The sequence below is a fragment of the Cervus elaphus genome, chromosome 5, assembly GCF_910594005.1.
Source record: "Cervus elaphus chromosome 5, mCerEla1.1, whole genome shotgun sequence".
In the NCBI taxonomy this organism is placed as follows: domain Eukaryota; kingdom Metazoa; phylum Chordata; class Mammalia; order Artiodactyla; family Cervidae; genus Cervus; species Cervus elaphus.
In genome coordinates this window covers 84038654-84059460 of record NC_057819.1, presented here as the reverse complement: position 1 = coordinate 84059460, position 20807 = coordinate 84038654, and the positions used below count along the sequence as shown (strand labels likewise).

The 20807-nt window shown below is 35.5% G+C and overlaps 1 protein-coding gene across 2 annotated transcripts in view; it reads right to left on the bottom strand.

Annotated features, from left to right (window-relative positions):
* MED13 (mediator complex subunit 13) overlaps nucleotides 1–20807 on the bottom strand; it is a 94593-nt gene that overhangs the window by 30615 nt on the left and 43171 nt on the right. For both annotated transcript variants that reach the window (XM_043902881.1, XM_043902883.1), the window contains exons 10-16: nucleotides 9898–10111; nucleotides 8556–8637; nucleotides 6753–6874; nucleotides 4697–4787; nucleotides 4348–4562; nucleotides 3929–4125; nucleotides 2252–3168 (exon numbers count right to left, since the gene is read on the bottom strand). In XM_043902881.1, coding sequence (XP_043758816.1) covers nucleotides 2252–3168; nucleotides 3929–4125; nucleotides 4348–4562; nucleotides 4697–4787; nucleotides 6753–6874; nucleotides 8556–8637; nucleotides 9898–10111 — 1838 coding nt within the window. The remainder of the gene's footprint in view (nucleotides 1–2251; nucleotides 3169–3928; nucleotides 4126–4347; nucleotides 4563–4696; nucleotides 4788–6752; nucleotides 6875–8555; nucleotides 8638–9897; nucleotides 10112–20807) is intronic.

The following is a 20807-nucleotide window of genomic DNA, read 5'->3' as shown; positions in this document are numbered from 1 at the left end:
TAGCTTTGACTATATGGACTTTTGTCAGCAAACTGGTATTCTGCTTTTTACTATGCTGTCTAGGTTGGTCATAGCTTGTCTTCCAAGGACCAAGCGTCTTTTAATTCCATGGCTGCAGTCATCATCTGCAGCGATTTTGGAGCCCAAGAAAATAGTCTGTCACTGTTTCCCCATCTATTTGCCATGAAGTGATGGGACCAAATGCCATAATCTTTGTTTTTTGAATGTTGAGTTTTAAACCAGCCAACTCCTCTATCACCTCCATCAAGAGGCTCTTTAGTTCCTCTTCACTTTCTGCCATAGGGTGATGTCATCTGCGTATCTGAGGTTGTTGATATTTCTCCCAGCAATCTTGATTTCAGCTTGCATTTCATCCAGCCTGGGATTTTGCATGATGTACTGTGCATATATTTCTGTTTCTGCTTTATTGACTATGCCAAAGCCTTTGACTGCATGGATCACAATAAACTGTGGAAAATTCTAAAAGAGATGGGAATACCAGACCACCTGACCTGCCTCTTGAGAAACCTGTATGCAGGTCAGGAAGCAACAGTTAGAAATGGACATGGAACAACAGAATGGTGCCAAATAGGAAACGGAGTACGTCAAGTCTGTATATTGTCGCCCTGCTTATTTAACTTATATGCAGAGTACATCATGAGAAATGCTGGACTGGAGGAAGCAGAGGGTGCAATCAAGATTGCCGGGAGAAATATCAATAACCTCAGATATGCAGATGACAGCACCCTTATGGCAGAAAGTGAAGAGGAACTAAAGAGCCTCTTGATGAAGGTGAAAGAGGAGAGTGAAAAAGTTGGCTTAAAGCTCAATATTCAGAAAACTAAGATCATGGCATCTGGTCCCATCACTTCATGGCAAATAGATGGGGAAACAGTGGCTGACTTTATTTTTCTGGGCTCCAAAATCACTGCAGATGGTGACTGCAGCCGTGAAATTAAAAGACACTTACTCCTTGGAAGCAAAGTTATGACCAACCTAGACAGCACACTGAAAAGCAAAGACATTGCTTTTCCATTCAGCTCCACAGTTTAAAACACTGATACGTGCCATGTAGGTGTCATGTGCTCAGTCATGTCCAACTCTTTGCGACACCATGGAGGAGGGGTTGCGACCCCCTAACAGGCTCCTCTGTCCATGGAATTTTCCAGGCATGAATACTAGAGTGGCTTGCAATTTCCTCCTCTAAGGGATCTTCCCAATCCAGGGATTGAACCCACGTCTCTTATGTCTCCTGCATTGCAGGTGGATTCTTTACCCACTGAGCTATCACTGTGAAGGCTCAAAACACTGATAACACACACAGAAAATTTTTTAATCTCTATCCCCAACCACTCTTCTCAATTTAAAACTTGTATTTCCAAATATGCACTTGGATGAGTAAGGATCATCTTACTTCTTTGTTCAAAACTGTCCTAGCCATCTCGGAATAAACTATAAAGGCCAGTTAAACATGGTGCATTAGACTCCACATGACATTGGTGCTCAGCCATCGCTTAGACTTCCAACTGCTACCAGTCCCCCCATCGCCCAAGTCATTCCAGCAACAGTGCCTCTTTACTGTTTCTCAAACATTAAGCACACTACTCGCGGTCTCTGCACTCTCTGAAAACATTTCTTTCGTTTAGCCACACAGCTTACATTCCCCGTCTCTATGTAGGTCTTTGCTCAAATGCTGTCCCTCAGTAATATCTTCTCTAAACATACCTCTAAAGTAACACATTTCTGTCCTGTCTTTTCCCACTCCTTTCCCTGCTTTTCCCTCAAAGCAGTTGTCACCATCTGATACCATATAATTACTTTCATTTAAATCTGTTATTTTGAGTCTTATAGGCTCAGAAAGGGCAGGAAATACATTTGCTTTAATATTGTAGTTTATAAAAGAACAGTCCCTGGCACATACTAGTTGCTCAATAAATATTTAATGAGTGAAAGAATCCTGAACAAAGCAGACAACCAGCAATTTTCTGCTAATTAACATGTGCAAAGTACCTTTTATACTCCTACACAAGTACATAATTACAGACTTATAATAACCATACTTTTGTTGCTGAAATTAAACTAAACTACTCGGAAGTTCTTCCTTTAAAAGTGTCATTCTTGAAGGAGTTTTAAGTGCACATTTAAGTGTCTCTATCAGCTAAATGGGAAACTGTCTTTATTACCTTTTCTTAAGAAGAAAAAGTCATACAACTAAAACAAAATGGAAAAATTACTTCATTAGCATACTTACCATTTCTTTTGGACCAGGGGTGTAAGCATGAACTTTTCACAAGTGCTTCATCAACTTTGCCTCCTGACATGTTATCCATGAACTGACGCCCATGTTCCAATGCAAGGTAGCAGTCATTGCAACAGTCCCGCTCTTCAACACGTACCCAATTGTTAGTTACACCAATTTTGGGAAAGGGATCTTGGTCTGCAGCTCCAAAAGGTGAAAATAAATTAGTGCACTGATCTTGTAGCAATAGTATCAATTCATCAGGCAATTTTTCGGATTCCTTTAGTCCTCCATTAACATGTTCAGCAGAAGTAGCCCTGAGAGCTTCAAAACGTTTTTCTGCTTCTTTGCCACATTCTGTGTTGCGTCCTATAATATCTAGTTCATCTTCTAGAAATAATCCTGAATTGTTTCCGAATTTCCTGTTCATGACAGCACTGAAGCCACAAGTACACCTATACTGTGCTTCCTGTGTTGGATCTGGAATGTAAACTCCAACATCGGCACCCTTGATATTCATGTTGCAAACACAGATACAGCAACTATCAAAGTTACAGTCTTTAAACAAATTCATAACTGATTCTGAAAGAATGAGGTTTACATAAAGACTGTGTGCTTCAGGGATGGAAGGAACAGTTGCAGGTTCAACAGAATTAAGGGGTCTGCAGGTGGATGGGGTGGAGGCTGGTGAATATAAGTCTGAATTTTCATATTTGACTGAACCTTGAGCACTAGCCGGTCCACCAGCTCCACGAGGAGTCCTTGGAGTCCTTGGGGTCCTTGGAGTTGGAAACCTAGGGGTAGATGGAGAAGGAAGAATTCCTGCTCCACTGTTACTAGGAGGTGCACTGCTAGGAGGCATCCCAAAGGAAGCATGAGTTTGAGGTGTATAAGCAGGGCCATATTCTTGATCCATAGTACTTCCATCACTAGCGTCATCAGGGGAAGAGAAAATAAAAAAACATACATAAAGGAACATATTAATATTAGTAAGGTGAAATACAACTAAAGATTTCCCAAATATTTCTCAGTAACACTGAAAATTATGAAAACACAATTGGTCCAAAAATTGTAAGTACAATTAAAATATATGTTTGGTTAATATATCCACTCCAGGTGATTGTTGTGTGGTAAAATCCAACTAATTAGTTCTATTATAAATAAATAAAATTTGTATACACTGTTCCACATCTATATATCCATGATTACTATCTCTACAGTTCTTGTACTAGGAATACTCACACTTCATTGATTCTAAGATGCCACTAACTATTTAAAAAAAAACACCTGATTTTAGAGATGTTTATGGGTAGAAAAGGACAGTGGCAATTTTAAGATGTTACCAATTATAAGACACCCCAATTTCAGAGATATTTTAAATATAAAAAGTGTGTGGGAAAAAAAAAAGTGTGTGAAATATGGCAAATATAAAAATAAGTGTGATTAGAATTTTAGACCAAAACAAAAGATGCTTCCAAATACAAAGTTTTCTGGTTTTTAGTGTTCCAATACTTTACTTTAACCATATCAAACACCATTATCAACTATTAATCAGAAAATAACTTTAAAAAATTATCAAAAACCTGTATCTTTTTCCAGATACCAATATACTAGGTGTTAATTATGAAAAAAAATTAAAGCTACACAAGTATTCATATACTATACCAATAATATAAATTTAAATCATACCCCTCTTTGATGAATGGCATTGTAGGCCCTGAAGAAAGCAATTCTAACTTTCCAACAGTCCAGCTCTGACGGTAAATACACTCTTCTGGCAATTTGATAGGAGGCAGACACTGGCTTGGTAGAGTTTTTAGAGGTGCAAACATGGAACATCCCACTAGAACTTGACAATTTTCAGGCTTATACACATAAGAAAAATCCTATAATATAAACAACACGATTTTCAGCATCTTGTCTTTCAAGGGAAAAAAAAAAAACACAAAACAAAGTAACTAACATTTTTTTCCTTTTTTAAACAGAATAATAAAATGTAAATATAATTCTACTCTTTCATTATGAGAGGATTTTTGAATATAGCAGTAAACCAATTCTATATAAAAATGTAGAAGTGAATTATTTTTCTAGAAAAAGAAAATACTTACTTTAATTTCAGAAGGTTTTGGGCTACAGAATCCTTCATCAACCTCAATTTTGAACTGTGCTCCTATACTAGAACTATTTCCTTCTAGAACAGTTCCTCCAGGTGTTGTATCCATACTACCATATTCTTTATTATTCATATTCATTGGAGAAAATCCCATAATATGTTGTTCCAGTGATGGTGGTGTAGGATACATTTTATGAAGATCTGCAGTGCCTATAGTTAATAAAACACACATTTTAACATAAGACTAAAAAGAAGTTATTTTGTGTATAAAACAAAGGGATGGGAGATATTATTGAGATTAAAAGTTTGCAGATTTATCTGGAATACAGATTTGGTAAGCTTACTTATGCAAGATAATGGGTCCAGATTTCCTGTCTTTGATTCCTTGCAGCTGGATTTATCATCTGATCCATTTGCCGATTTTTTAGATCCAGGCTATTAAAAAAAACACACACACACATACATATTTCTCTGAAATTTAAATCCAGTGTGAACAAGATAGTAATCATTTGGATGTAATTTGAAAGTAGAGCCCATTGGTGCCGTAGCCAAATATCTACTAGATGCAATTTGAAGACATAAAAAAATTTTACGTATCAATAAACCAGATTAGTTTATCTGATGATTATAATAATACTCCAAATTAACAGAGAGAGGAAAAAGTTCCTTCATGAAAACAACCATTACTTTCAAAATACATTAAAACCTATTAAAATAACAAAAAAATAATAAGAAAACTTAACAGAATTTGGGAACTGCCTCTTAGTAAAAGATACTTATAAAGCATTTGTCTCTTTAAAGAAAAGACATTAAATATCCTTTATAATCAATAACCTCTCCAAACTCCTTTTACATTTTTATCTTTCTTAATAATCTTCTAGCCCCTACAAATATGCTACGAAAGGTTAAACTAAGCAAAACTTCAGAAAGATCTTGTACGACAAAACAATAGGATCCCTAACTAAAGGCAAGTTTTAATACTTTGAACAAAACAAGTCTTAAAATCTCCGATCTGTCCTCAGTGTTGTTAGAGCTGACAATCTGGTTCCTAAAACAAAGTGGCTAGCAGGATACAAGGAAACCAAGCTGTCAGCTCTAACACTGACACATGAACAGCAGCAGGGAGAAAGCACAAAAGTACCACAGTATTCAGGGACTGTTGTTTAGTCGCTAGATCATGTCTGACTCTTTGTGACTCCATGGACTGCAGCCTGCCAGGTTCTCTATTCATAGCGTTTCCCAGGCAGGAATACTGGAGGGGGCTGTCATTTCCTTCTCTAGGGGATGTTCCCGACCCAGGGATCAACCCCACATCTCCTGAATTGGCAGGCAGATTCTTTGCTGCTGAGCCAGCAGGGAAGCCCTGTTTTCAGGTATCCAGTTATCTAAACTACACTATATTATGGGATGTGGAGTAGAAGTTTATGTATAGTGATATCTGCATTATATCACTTAATTGAAGAGACCAAATGTACGATAGAAGTTTCCAAGCTACCTTTATACAGATGAAAAAGGAATTCCCTTTTATAATGCAACACTCAATTCATTAATTTCCCAAAGATTTCACATTCTGAGTGATAGTCGCTCAGTCACGTCTGACTCTTGGCGACCCCACGGACTGCAGCCTGCCAGGCTCCTTTGTCTATGGAATTCTCCAGGCAAGAATAATGGAGTGGGTTGCCATTTCACATTCTAGGGACTCTTATTTTAAGCTTTAATTTCTTTCATCTTCACCTTTCTCTGCAAATGGGTGTTAAAGATTAAATATTACTTTTTCTTCCTCTTTCACTATTATAGTATATAGATGTCTTATAATGATGACTGTGGTACCAAACAAATTCCTGAATAAACTGACAAGGCATATAACTTCAATGTTAATTATTTATTCTCTGATTGAGTCAATTCTCGGGTCATTTCTAAAATTATAGGATCAAAGATTAGGTAAATATTCTGCTTTCTAAGGACTGCAGAAAAGGAACATATGGCCAAGATCAAATTAAGCTTAATTATACATGTCCTTCAAACATAAAAAGTAAAGGAAAAAAAAACCCTTAAAGTTTATAGGTTACATTATATATGGAATGCTTAGGGAACTCTGGTGGTCCAGTGGTTAGGACTCTGCACTTTCACTGCCAAGGGCCTGGGTTCAATCCCTGGTTGAGGAACCAAGATCCCACAAGCAGCACAGTGAAGCAAAAAAAACAAAAACAAAAAAAACCACCACCTCAAACATAAGGGAGGTTAAAAAAAGGACATCAATTACAGAAATTTTATTTCAAATTATTTCCTATCGTTCAGTGCTAAAACATAGTATTCAAGTCACATATCACTTCTGAAGAAAAACTTTTATAAAACTGAGGAAAATAAACTATAATTGTAATCATTAGTAAGGATACTTACTGTCAGTTCATCTTCATCAGAATTAAAAAGATTATCAAGGTCAGTATAAGAGACAGTCAGGTCTGAGTCATAAATCAAACTGGTTGATGGAGGTCGGGCATGACCAGCAGGGCGGGGAGCATCTACAGATGGCAATTAGAAAAACAAAATAAAAAATTCTACTACTGACCAAATAAGTATTTTTCTATTTATTTAAGCTAGACATGTACATTTACATTTGTAAGGGTATTATGCAATAAAGAAACTGATTTGCTTAAAATCCATAGATTTTTTTAATAGAAATAAAAATTGTAAATATATGGTGACACCTTTCCAAGGAAGCTCACCATATATAGGAAGCTCAGGTTATATAATTCACAACATAACTAAGTAATCTACATTAATAATGCATCAAATAAAACTGTAAGGACAACAGAATTAAACACAGACATTTTTAGTCTTTTTATCTTTTTGAAATATAAAGGAAGCACAGAATAATTAAGTTCTCTAGTTATGTCAGACAGACTATCTTAATTTGAGTTCCAATGCCAGCACTGACAGTATGACAAGAATTAAATGTGAGAGAGCACATTAATGGATAAACCACTTCTGCCCAGTGCCAGGAACTTAAGTACGCACCTAATTACCTCTTAGTTAAGTTTCAATTCAGTTCTAAAATTTTATTTTCCTTTTTGCTTTTCTCCCCAGTCTTAGTGAAAAATATATGACTACTATAGAAAAAATAAAAATACAAAGGAAAGTTATATTCCACTTGCATTCCCACACAAGAAAAAAAAGCAGTTGGTGTATAAACCTTCCAAAGCATCCTCAGGATGGTTAAATGACTTGAAACAACCCTCCCTTTCAGAAAGATTAAAGTCACTTTCCAAGTGCCTTTGCAAATCCATCCTAAAGATTCACTAAAGCAGAAGTTCTAAAATTTTAGTGTGTAAAAGTCATCTGGAATACACCAAGATTCCCAAGTTTCACTTCAAAAGATGCTCAGTGTCAGATGGTCCACATTTTGAGAAAGCCACACCACAGGCACAATTACACAGTTCCTTTATCCTAAGGCAGGTAAACAGACTAAAAAACCTAAACAGTTAACTCACCAAGATACTTACAACCACTGACCATTAAATTTATTTCATGAAAGACCATCATCTCTTTCTTATTCAGATGGACGTTTTTTCTTATTTCGTTTTTGACTACAAAGAGTCTAATGGATCCTCCCTATTTATTACAAATGCTAAACAAAACTTTGTCCCTAATAGATACATACCAAAGAACAATTTCTTTTGCCTCCATCAGAAGTTAAACAGATCTTGTAAAAGAAACAATACAACCTGTCTCTCTTTTCTACTTACAAGGAGGACAAATCAGATGCTTTCAAAGTTGAGTCTTCAGTGTACCTCCAGTGCTGAGAACAGTGCTAGAAAACTACGTTAATATAAGGAGCTCAGCAATAATTATTCTAACTTGGGGGGAGGGGGAGAAAAGGACAACCAAATTACAATAAAGTCTAATTCATAAACTGAGTTTTTATAACTGAGAGGGATCTTAGGTAATGATCTTATCCTATCTCCTTCTTTTACAGATAAGGGAGTTATTTTTATTTGTTAAACAAAGGAAAGCAGCTCCACAATTCAAAACAGTATTTCTATCACTTGAGGCTCCTTCTCCTTAAAATCCATCATTTTAAGATTAGTCCCTTTCTATGAAACATGAACTATGCAAAAAGGAATACTAAAAGTCCAACAATATCAGACTACTTTAAAGTAACAATCCTGGAATGCAGTACTTTGACTGGAAAATAAGTTTTACCTTGCTTGATAGACGGACTAAATAATGACATAGCATCTTCTTCATGTGATAACACTGTAACACTAGATGGCCCATCTTCTACCTGCATACAATATTACATATTAGATTGAAATACATATTTTCCCAATAATAAAATATACCAATTATTGAGTAGCTATGTATTGATCCAAACAGTCCATCCTAAAGGAAATCAGTTCTGAATATTCAAAGGAAGGACCGATGCTGAACCTGAAACTCCAATACTTTGGCCACCTGATGCAAAGAACTGACTCATTTAAAAGACTCTGGTGCCGGGAGAGATTGAAGGTGGGAGGAGAAGGGGACGACAAAGGATGAGATGGTTGCATGGCATCACCGACTCAATGGACATGAGTCTGACTAAACTCCGGGAGTTGGTGATGGACAGGGAGGCCTGGCGTGCTGCAGTCCATGGGGTCACAAAGAGTCAGACATGACTGAGCGACTGAACTGATGTATTGATCATTCTGCTGGGTGTTCTACAGACATTATCAATAACCCTCACAACTAACCTACAGGATAAGTAAGTATGTTCATCTTAAGTTACAGACAAAAAATACTTCTACAGATAACCCAGGAAATAAACTAGTAAGTAGTGGAGCTGGGATTTCAAACTAAATCTGTCAAATTTCAAAGTCCATGTTCTTTCTACAAAATCTATTACATTCCCAGCTACTTGTTTTCATATTTACAAAAGAACAAAATGTCAAGTACCTGGCACACAAAAAGGCTAAGCAAAACTTTGTGAAATGAATTCTTTGAATTAAACATATTACTGGGTCCTTTTTGTAATTTTATAGCCTTCAATTTTCAATTTTGTGTTTAAGGCAAAACTCTTCTCTAGCAGTTATCTTGTGCTTAATAGATCCTCAAATATTTTATTAAAAAAACTTTTTAAGACACATTATTAATATAAGACTTTACTTCTTGAGTCACATATTCAAAATATCATGTATTTTATAAACAGAGTGATGTGTATTTTACTGCATTTTTGAAAACTGTTAATTCACTTAGAGCATAGTTTAACTCAGAATCAAAGCAGTTCATCTACCTAAGTGTTCTGATTTCAATATAACAAACTAATGTCCTTTTTCTCTAATCTCAAAACTTTTATAATAAAGATATATTCATTATCATCAGAGACCAGTAATAATTTCAAAGCCATATAAGTTCTTAAATTTTGTACAATGTGCCTGATTAATCTATTTTTAAGAAATTTTTTTCTAAGTTAAAATGAAGAATCTTTTTTTAAAATGAGAATTGTGGTACCATATGCAGAGCTACAAAACATCAGTGACGCTTTGGTGTACTTTCTCTTACTCACCTTGTGTTTTTTCCCAGCTTCTCTTTCATTATTTTGTCTATCCTTCTTATCAGGAAAAAGGAATTCCTCATCTCCTTCAACGAATGCATATGGATCAATTTTAGGTTCTTGTTCTGAATCAGATGCTACTGCTGAAAGATACTGATTTTTAATTTGATATTGCTGCACTAATTCATCAGAAACTTTTAAAGGTTTCTTACATTGCACCATTAACCTGCATAAAAAAAAATTAGAAAAATTAATTATATTCTCCATAAAAGCATAAAAATTTCTAAAGTGACTAAGTATCATAAAGCTTTCAGAATTATTTTCTTAAAAAAATTATTTAGAGATGATCTAACTTGCAATCCTCCATTTGACAAATGAAGAAACTGAGGCATAGAAAGATTATGTGATTTACTGAAGTCTCAAATTCAGCAACAAAGAAATGGAGCTAAAATCCTGGTCTCACAGTCTTTCACCAAAATGTGTTGTCTTTTGGTAACTGACTCCACTTCCAAATACTCAAGTGCATTAACCTGTACAAATTCATTCACTTGAAAGGGATTCATATCTAAACTGCTTCAGCACAGGAACTCTCAAAATTTGTGCTAAACAGTGAGACTACTGTACTTTTATACAAGTTATACCTTTATAAAATTTATATCTACTTCTATACAATTTATACCTTTACACCTTTATACAATTAAAGTGATTATCCTTTTCCTACTGCCATGAGTGGATATACTTTAAGTTTAAAAAGTTTAAGAGGCTGACTTGTGTTTCATGAAAATAACAATTTTCTACTGTATTATTTATCAACTGTAAATAATTCTAGCAAAACCTTTAGAATGTCAAGTGGAGTTTCAGCACAAGTTATCTCAGAGGTTTTTACTACTCACATTGGAAAATAAGTTATTAGTCTTCTGGTTCTACTTCATGAATGATAAACGTATCTCTATACTCTCCTAAAATATCCAATAAAATGACAAAGAACAACAGAACAGGCAAGAAGACAACACTCAAGTTAGAAAGATGAACTACTAGGAAGAGACACCAGAAAAAAGTGAAATCCAAGGAAGTCACAACAAACTGACAGGATCACCAAACCCTGAAGGCATCAGGACCCTTACATCTCTGAAGACCACGGTGCTTGGTGAATGGGAAGAGAGGATGATTCATTTTCGGTTTGCATGACACTTTTAGACTCCTAAACTCATTTTCTCTATGGTTTGCAAAGCTGAGATTCCCGCACTACCGAAACGATGACAGCCCAGCTTCTAGTCAAATAATGCTTAAAATCCTGCAATGACTATTTTACCCTGAGTCAAAAACAAAGTCCTTATAATATCCTATCGAAGCTTTCCATGATCTGTCTCCCCTTTTCCCCTTCATCTTCTACTATTCTATTCCTCCCTCTCTCACTGTTCTTTCAAGGGCTTCCTTGATATTCCTCAACAGGTCAGCCACACTTGTGACTGTTCTTTTTATCTGGAACATTGTTCCCCCAAATAGCTGCATGGTCAACTCCCTCACTTCCTTCAAGTCTTTAAATGTCACATATTTATGAGACTTTATTTAAAATAAACCCACTATCTCAACATTGATCCCCCTTATCTGGCTCCACTTTTCCCTCCACAGTATTTCTCTCTTAACGTACTATATAATTTGCTTATGCTCATGGCTGTCTGTCACTCGACTAGACTATCTATAAGCCTCTAAATGTTAGGGATTTTGTCTCTATTTACTGAACTATCCCGAATGCCTAGAGTAGTGCCTGGCACATAGTAAGTGCTCAATAAATACTTGCTAAATTAATATATGAAATCTAAAAGCCACAGAGGATTGAGATACTGTGTTTGCATTAATTTTTCTAAGATAAAGTATGTTGTACTTTGAAGTAAATCAAGTGATACTACTGCTGTGACTTGCCTGTCCTGGGTATCAAGACAAAAAAAATCATACGAGAAATAAGGTTTGGAATCAATGAAGGTATTTGCTAGTTTATAAACTATGAATGACAGAGCTATCATAGCTAGCTAATCTATTCACCAATGTCCAGCACTAGAAGCACTCTATACCCTATAAACTAAGGTTTGAAATAGAAGTAATCAAAAGAATAACTGACATTTTCTCACAATGCTATCAAATATGATATATGTCACTATTATCTCAATGTGCCTCAGATTTATCCTCAAACTGAAATCTCAAATATACAAAACCTTTTTTCCATAGGAACATAGTGCTAACCCAACTGTCAATGGGATATATGTTTTACAGTTATCTGTTAGAATGGTTCTGTTCTATAAATAAGCATTTATTTCTTGATAAGTTTTCTATCTCACCGTACTAGATGCTAAATGTTTCCTGAAATGTCTATCAGATACCAACATAAATCATTAAAATAGTATTTGTATCTACTTTGATATCTATTTTCTTATTTAATACTTACAAGTCATGAAATAGGAAACAGAGGGTGTGCTCTCTGACTTGGATGTGAAAATTATGTTGGAAGAAATGGTCAAATAGTGGCAGGGTTAGGGCAGGGAAGATTTTAAATAAATATGCAAATACACATAACTATTCATAGGGGGAAAGTATAAGAACCTACCCCTTCACCCCCAGTCACTAACCTGAAAGACTACTCTGTGTTGAGGTGAATAAAACATCTATTTTCATATTAAGTTGTCCTCTGGCAGAAGCATAAAAACTGCCACACTGTTCACATAAGTAGTTGTTAAGCTAGTGGGCAGTAACAGTAAAAAGAAAAAATCCTACTGCGCAGGGCTCTTTTAGGAATAAAAATGAGTAAACCAAATGCAATACCTAAAGACAACTTTTTGTTATTTTATTGAATGGATCTCACAGCAAAGAACTGAAATGAAGTCAATGATATCAAGAGTATCAAGTCACAATAAATTAAAAATATAAATTATTTACATTATACATCCTTCTATATTTAAAACTAATAGAAATAAAAACTGTGCTTTTTTTCTTTAAAGAGATGCCAGATTAAAAACTCAAGTTAGCATTTCATCACTATCCAATTATAAAGTATACAGACAATTTTGTGAACAGGAACAACACACCTCTCCTTTTCTAAAAGGAACTTTCACATAAAGCCAAATTGTTAACTACAGAGATAATTTCAGTCAGATATAAAAGCAAATACAGACAAACTGGAAAAGAATGATTAGGTACAGCCATGAACAGGAACCTTTGTAATGCCCAAAGCAAACCCAAATTACTTTTATTAATTAACTGTATCTCCTTCTTTTCACTATGACAAAGCAGCACACGACCCTAAAAAGTACTTGTAGAGAATTTAACATGGCTTACAGCTTATGCTTCTATGTCTTTATTCAAAAGAAATTCTTTCAGACAAGATGTGACAATATTTTAGAACTAGCAATTATAAAAGGAGGTAAGCTATAATTCAAGAACTGTTAATGAAGAAATGAATTTAATAAATCTCAAAAAATTAACAGTACCTTTTCTAATACCATCTCCAATATTCAGAACCAATCCTTAAACTGAGTCAAGCTAGCTGTCAAAAGTATAGCTGTATTGCATTAAAGTAAGATATCAAATAAGGAAGACTTAGAAAAAAATCTTAAAGAGAAAAAAAACTTATAAGATTTAGAATACAGTAAATCAAAGCAAGTTTATTTCATCATAGACATCTTTCTATGAAACAAAGTAAAATCTATCTTTTAGAGATCAAATAATGCATTATAATAACTATATACATACAATAAAAATCTGATATATCACTGATACAATATAAAAGCTAATTCTACTAATGGACATTATGGTTAAGATATCCTGAAGTATCCTTTATACCAACCAAGACATCATGACAAGAACTATGCTCAAGTACAGTTCTTTGTTCAGGGTTTAGAAAGATTCCTTGTGAATCAGAATAGCAGATTATTTTAAGCTGTCACAAATGCTACTAAAACTAAATTCTTGAAAAAATGTCAAAAAGCAACTGTAATGTTTCTTGGCAGAAATTTTGCTTTTTAAAAAAAAATTTACAAGGTCTTAAGTCACTATTCTAAAACAGATGCTATCATTAACAAAGAGACTAAAATTAATTAGACACAAAAAGAAAATAAAGGTAATTGTCACAGATGTGTATATTTTGTGTGGGAGATATGCTAAGCTCCACCCAATCTCTCTATCCTCCAATTAAATTCTAACAAATTAGAAAAGGAATTTTGCTTTAAAGTGGCTACTAAAAAGTGCCAGGCTGGATGAAGCACAAGCTAGAATCAAGTTTTTTGGGAGAAAAAATCAGTAACCTCAGATATGCAGATAGTACCACCCTTATGGCAGAAAGTGAAAAGGAACTAAAGAGCCTGTTGATGAAGGTGAAAGAGGAGATTGAAAAAAGGTGGCTTAAACATCAACATTCAAAAAACTAAGATCATGGCATCCTGTCCCATCACTTCATGGTAAATAGACAGGAAAACAATGGAAACAGTGACAGACTTTATTTTCCTGGGCGCCAAAATCACGGCAGATGGTGACTGCAGCCATGAAATCAAAAGATGCTTGCTCCGTGGAAGAAAAGCTATGATCAACCTAGACAGCGTATTAAAAAGCAGAGATGTTTCTTTGCCAACAAAGGTCCATCTAGTTAAAGCTATGGTTTTTCCAGTAGTCATGTATGGATGTGAGAGTTGGACCATAAAGAAAGCTGTGTCGAAGAACTGATGCTTCTGAACTGTGGTGTTGGAGAGGATTCTTGAGAATCCCTTGGACTGCAAGGAGATCCAACCAGTCCATTCTAAAGGAAATCAGTCCTGGGTGTTCACTGGAAGGACTGATGTTGAAGCTGAAACTCCAATACTTTGGCCACCTGATGCGAAGAGCTGACTCACTGGAAAAGACCCTGATGCTGGGAAAGACTGAAGACAGGAGGAGAAGGGGATGACAGAGGATGAGATGGTTGGATGGCATCACCAATTTGATGGAAATGAGTTTGAACAAGCTCTGGGAGTTGGCGATGGACAGGGAAGCCTGGCATGCTGCAGTCAGTGGGGTCACAAAGACTTGGACACAACTGAGCAACTGAACTGAACTGAGCTACTAAAAAATTTGGCATCAAAAAAATAAAAATAAAAAAATAAAAAAAAAATAAAAAATTTGGCATCAACTCCTGCACATGAAGCCTAAGAATAAAGGAAATGCTTAGAAATGATGAAGTAATTACTCTTCACAAGTCAAGTGGCCATCACCAACTAAAACTGATTAGCAAAATAAACAGTATGTCTTTCTTTTATCTACTTATTATTAACACCTATTACAACCCTTTAATACCAATCAGTGGAAAACTTCATTTATTTATGCCAAATGTAAACTGAATTGCCACTAACAAAAATAAAGGTCTAAATTTCTCCTTCATTATTTCCTAAAAAGGCACACATCTGTAAAAGTCAACTAGTATAAACTACTTTTTTATTTCTACTGATGCATTCTTGCCACTCTTTGTATTATGCTGCTGCTAAGTCACTTCAGTCGTGTCCGACTCTGTGCGACCCCATAGACGGCAGCCCACCAGGCTCCCCCATCCCTGAGATTCTCCAGGCAAGAACACTGGAGTGGGTTGCCATTTCCTTCTCCAATGCATGAAAGTGAAAAGTCAAAGTGAAGTCGCTCAGTCATGTCCGACTCTTAGCGGCCCCATGGACTGCAGCCTACCAGGCTCCTCCATCCACGGGATTTTCCAGGCAAGAGTACTGGAGTGGGGTGCCATTGTCTTCTCCGCTTTGTATTCTAGATCTATTCTAACTGGCCATAAGGTTCTTTAGTCTACTCCACATCTATAAAATCCATCCATCCCTACTGCATCCTTCTAATTTCCTAGGGAGGTCCCTGTATCACCTTATAAGCAATATTTTGCTACTCTATTATACAGCCCCACCCTACTCTTGAGATTTCATTTCTCATCATGACATACCAAACCACTAAGCGGCAAACTATAATCTTTCCATACTAAGCTACTTAAAGCTTCTGATCTCTATAAATGGAATTATTTTCCACTCTGGCTCTGTGTTCCTACTATATTTTATATATATCTGTATCAGAGAATTGAATATTATTTTCCATTAGATTACAATTTCATTTAGGGCCAGGACCAAATTCATCTTATACTCAAACATCTTACAGCATCTTGTATATTACAGAAACTTCAGTTTTATTAAAATTGATAATGTATCTTTGAGGAATATGAATTTAAACAAGATAATCTTCCCACAAAAGGAGAAAGAATAATGTAGGAGTTGCAACAACCTTCTAATTAATTAACCTCATTAAAATTAAGTGTTATACACTTTAAGACTTTCAAAACTCACAGTATTAAAAAGGATAACAGAAATTTACTGTGACTGGGTAATAGGAATTCACAAACTTTTTTTTTTTTGTGGGGAACTGTAATGTTTTTATTTTTATTTTTTTTCCATTTATTTTTATTAGTTGGAGGCTAATTACTTTACAATATTGTAGTGGTTTTTGTCATACATTGACAAACCTTTAAAATATAAAACAAACTAGGCTTTTGAATGGATTACTATATGGCCAGAAATGTGTTTGACATATTACATCTTTAAAAATATAGAATACTTCTATAAAGAATTTAAGAAGACTGTTTAAATTCCATTAAGGAAGTATAATAGTAATTTAGGGTATTTATAATTCTTTTCAGAGAATTTATTTTTAATGACAAGGGACATCATCTGACTGTGTCAACAGGCTTTGCCACTTGTTGTAAGGAGATGACCAATCCTCATGATTTCCCATCTCAAGTAATATTAAGAGCAGGCACTTGAACTAGTAAGTTATTTCAACAAGATCTCCTTAACTGTGAGAAGAAATAACTTTTGTTTCAGCATAATACAAACACAGAAGACCATGCCAGGTATTTTACTGTGGTTTGGAAAGAGAGAGTACGGGAGAGCTCGCACGTGAAACTAATCATTAAACATGCTTAGTATATCTAATATAATAACTTATTCTAGATTTCTATTTCTGTTAAAAGTTATTTGTGACATTAAAGGACCTCAACATGACTAACATTTCAGGCTGGAGAATTCCCTGTTGTACAGGATAATCCTATACCTTGTAACATATTTAGCAGCATTCCTGGCCTCTACCTATCAGATGTCAGTAGGACACTTCTGGTCGTGACAAACAATGTATCTCTAGACACTGCCAAATGTCACCTGGGAGGGGTGTGTGTGTGTGTGAAAGGCGGCCAGAAACTGTTCCAGTTAAGAACTACTGCCATAGAACAGTAACTCCAGGGAAAAAAAAATCACCCAGATGATTAAAACATAAAAGACCAAAACTTCTAACCTACCAAGTATAAAAGTTATACTCCAGAAATGTTTCCTAGTTCATATAGTAGCGAAGCCTCTAAAGGCTGACTTTCTGTGGTACCTACCCTATTCTTATCTAGTATTACAAAAACAAGGATTCTATCTACAAGTAATTTATGATACAACACACATTTTAGTAACTAGCATAACCAAACAGCATTCATGAGACATTTTTTAAAAACCTCTATTCTTGTGCTGTTTGCTTTTTATGAGGTAGAAAAAATGGTGACCAGTAACAGAGAGAGGCATGTTATTTCCTTCATTTACATAAACATGATCCAGAACCATTCTACTCTGCATGCTACCTTTCTACACTATGCTTCTCATTCTTATTCAATGAGAAAAACATTAAAGTAATTTGAGAACAGACTCTTAAGGTTAAGCTGTATTAATTTCTAAGAGACCTTCATTTCACTTACAGATAACTCATGCACACAAGCAGCCAATACACTTAAAAGTTACAGCTAGAATTCTTAGATCTAATGACTATATCCATAAAAACTCACTCTTAACGTTCTTAAAACTGAAAATATTTACATCACTATTTTTTTAACACACATTTATTAAATAAGAAAATATGACATCTAGAAAGAAATAAGTTTTAAAATCACAAATTTAGGGCCATACTGTCATTTCATTCATCCAACATTTGCTGAGTGTCTACTAAATGCCTAGGATTATTCTAGGGGTGTGGGTGTGTACACGTGTGCGCACACAGGCCTGTGTATGTGTTTACGCTGGAAGAACACAGTAGTACACAAGACAAAATTCTTACCCTCATAGAGTTTACATTCTAATGGGGGAAGAGACCATTAACAGATATGCAATTTCAGATAATTTTATATATATATATATGTATGTATATGGAAAACAGTTCACAGGATAGGCAGTCACTTGGGGACTAAAGAGAAGCCCCAGTTTTGTCACGGTGGTCAAGGAAATACTTCCTGAGAAGGTAAATTTCGAGTTCGATGGAACAAAAAGGAGTGAGCAGTCCCCCCTCCCCCGCAGCACCATAATGCAGTTTCAAAGACCCTGATGCTGGGAGGGATCGGGGGCAGGAGGAGAAGGGGACGACAGAGGATGAGATGACTGGATGGCATCACCGACTTGATGGGCATGGGTTTGGGTAGACTCCGGGAGTTGGTGATGGACAGGGAGGCCTGGCGTGCTGCAATTCATGGGGTTGCAGAGTTGGACATGACTGAGCGACTGAATGGAACTGAACTGAAAGGCCTTGAGGAATGACCCTAACTTTCTGACAGAACAGCAAGAAAGCTGATGTGGTTAAGTCAGGAAGCAAATAGCAGAGTAGTAAATACAAGTGAAGAACCAGGTATACAGGAGACTGTGTAGAAACCTTACAGATGAGGAAAAGAGTATGGATTTTATTCTCATGTAAAGGGGAACTACTTGTTTCCAAGAGATCTGCTGACTAATTTAGTAACTAAGTTAGTCGTCTTCTATGATCAGAAGGATATCCTAAAGTCCCTCAATTTCAAATTAATTTTAGTTTTTAAAAAAGTCATACTAGAATGCTTTTACAATTCAAACTGCTAGACAAAGCACACAGATATATCTATTAAAATAATAATCAAGGAACTTTAAAAGAAAATACATCTCTGTAGGGAAAATGAGAGGCTATAAATGGATCGGGCATTTTACTTTATCTCAGGGAAGCTCAAAAATCAATGAAACACAAGCAAAATGAAAAAAAAAAAGAAAAAAAAACCAATGAAACACTGTAGAGAAAGTTCATAGCTTAGAATATGCAAGAGGGGGCTAAAGGCAAACCACATAAACAACAGGAGAGCCAAACTGCCTAAAAACCAAAGAAAACGCCTTTTATCTCTGGAAAGAAATGAAAAAGCTGAAAATGGAGAAGCAGTGTTCCTTTTTAAAAATACCCATTTCTGAACTGAAGCACAGTTAATTCACAATGTTCTATGGCTTTCAGGTGTACAGGGATTCTGCTTTGTGTGTGTGTGCATACATTCTTTCTCAGATTCGTTTCTATCACAGGTTATTACAAGATACTGTAAGATAGTTCTCTGTGCTGTACCGCAGGTCTCTGTTGTTTATTTTATATATACTAGTATGGATATGTTAATTTCAAACTCCTAGTTTATCCCCCTCCTCTACACCCGTCCCAGTCCTGAAAAGGTTCCTTTTCTAAGAAAAATGGATAACCTGCTGAAGGCACAAAGTTTAGGTATAAGGCCTCCCCGCCAAAACATCCCCTACCCCATTACCATAAAGCAAAGTGTCTGGAACTGATACACAACTGATACTGAAATATTTATTGAATGAGTAAGTCCTGCCAATTGACAAGGTTCTTTCTTTACACACAAATTTCTACTCAGCTCCTCTAATCCCTCATTCTAAAATGTGTAAGATGAGGAGCTTCCCTGGTAATCCAGAGGCTAAGACTCTGCACTTCCAATGCAGGGGACATGGGTTTGATCCCTGTTCAGGGAACTAGGATTCCATATGCTGCAGAGCCAAAACAAATAAATAATAAAATGTGTAAGATGAAACAATAATATGATGAGAATCAGTATAGTAAAGAAAAAGACCAAAACACAGTACTTCTAAAGGAAAAAAAAAAGTTAACAGGACATTTAACAACGGGGTGCTATTTTTTTTTAATTTAGAAATTAAAAACACATGAATAATAAATATTAAAACTCTAAGAAAAGAGCTAGAAGTTGAGGAATCCCCTCAGAAAAACAAAATGAGAGAAAATATACAAGTTCAAAATCTGAATTCTAGAAATTCCACAGAGAATGGAGGGAAAAATAGAGACATTATCCAAGAAAAAAGTTCCAGTGATGGGACAAAAAAAAAAAAGACTTCAAACTAAACCAGCTCTCCTCAAAAGTTCAGTACAAGGAATGAATAAAAGATCACTACATATATATGTGTGCACGCGTGTATGCGTGTGTGTATACACACACACACACACACACACACACATTCTTGTGAAATTTTAACATTCTAAGCAAAAGACCCTAAAAATTTTCACTGACAACAGACAGAGAAGGAAGTGTAATCTCTGCACACTACTTGGCCTTGTATTGATAAATAGGTAGACAGCTTTAATGACTATAATAGTAAAACGAATATAATGGTTGGTTTTCACCTTTAAAAAAAACACACTAACTGATTCACTCTGCTGCACACCTGAAAATAACACGGCACTGTAATCGACCACGCTCCAATCAGACACTAGGGGAAACCCCACTATGGATAAAAATGCAAAAACTTTGGGACAGACGATAATCAGAACAACAGAGAAAGTAAAGGGGACCTGAAAATAAGACTATTTTTGCCCCAAAGTACATCATACATAATGTATACGTATGACATACTTTATGGACAAAGAAGGCAGACCATAGAACAGAGGAAGATATCTGTAGTACATCTAACTAACACAAGATTAATAGCCAGAAGATACAAAGAATAAATCAGAGTGGGGGGGAGGTGAAAGACTAAATATGGACTAAAAATTATATCCAAAGCATAGTAACTAATATGAGATTAATAACC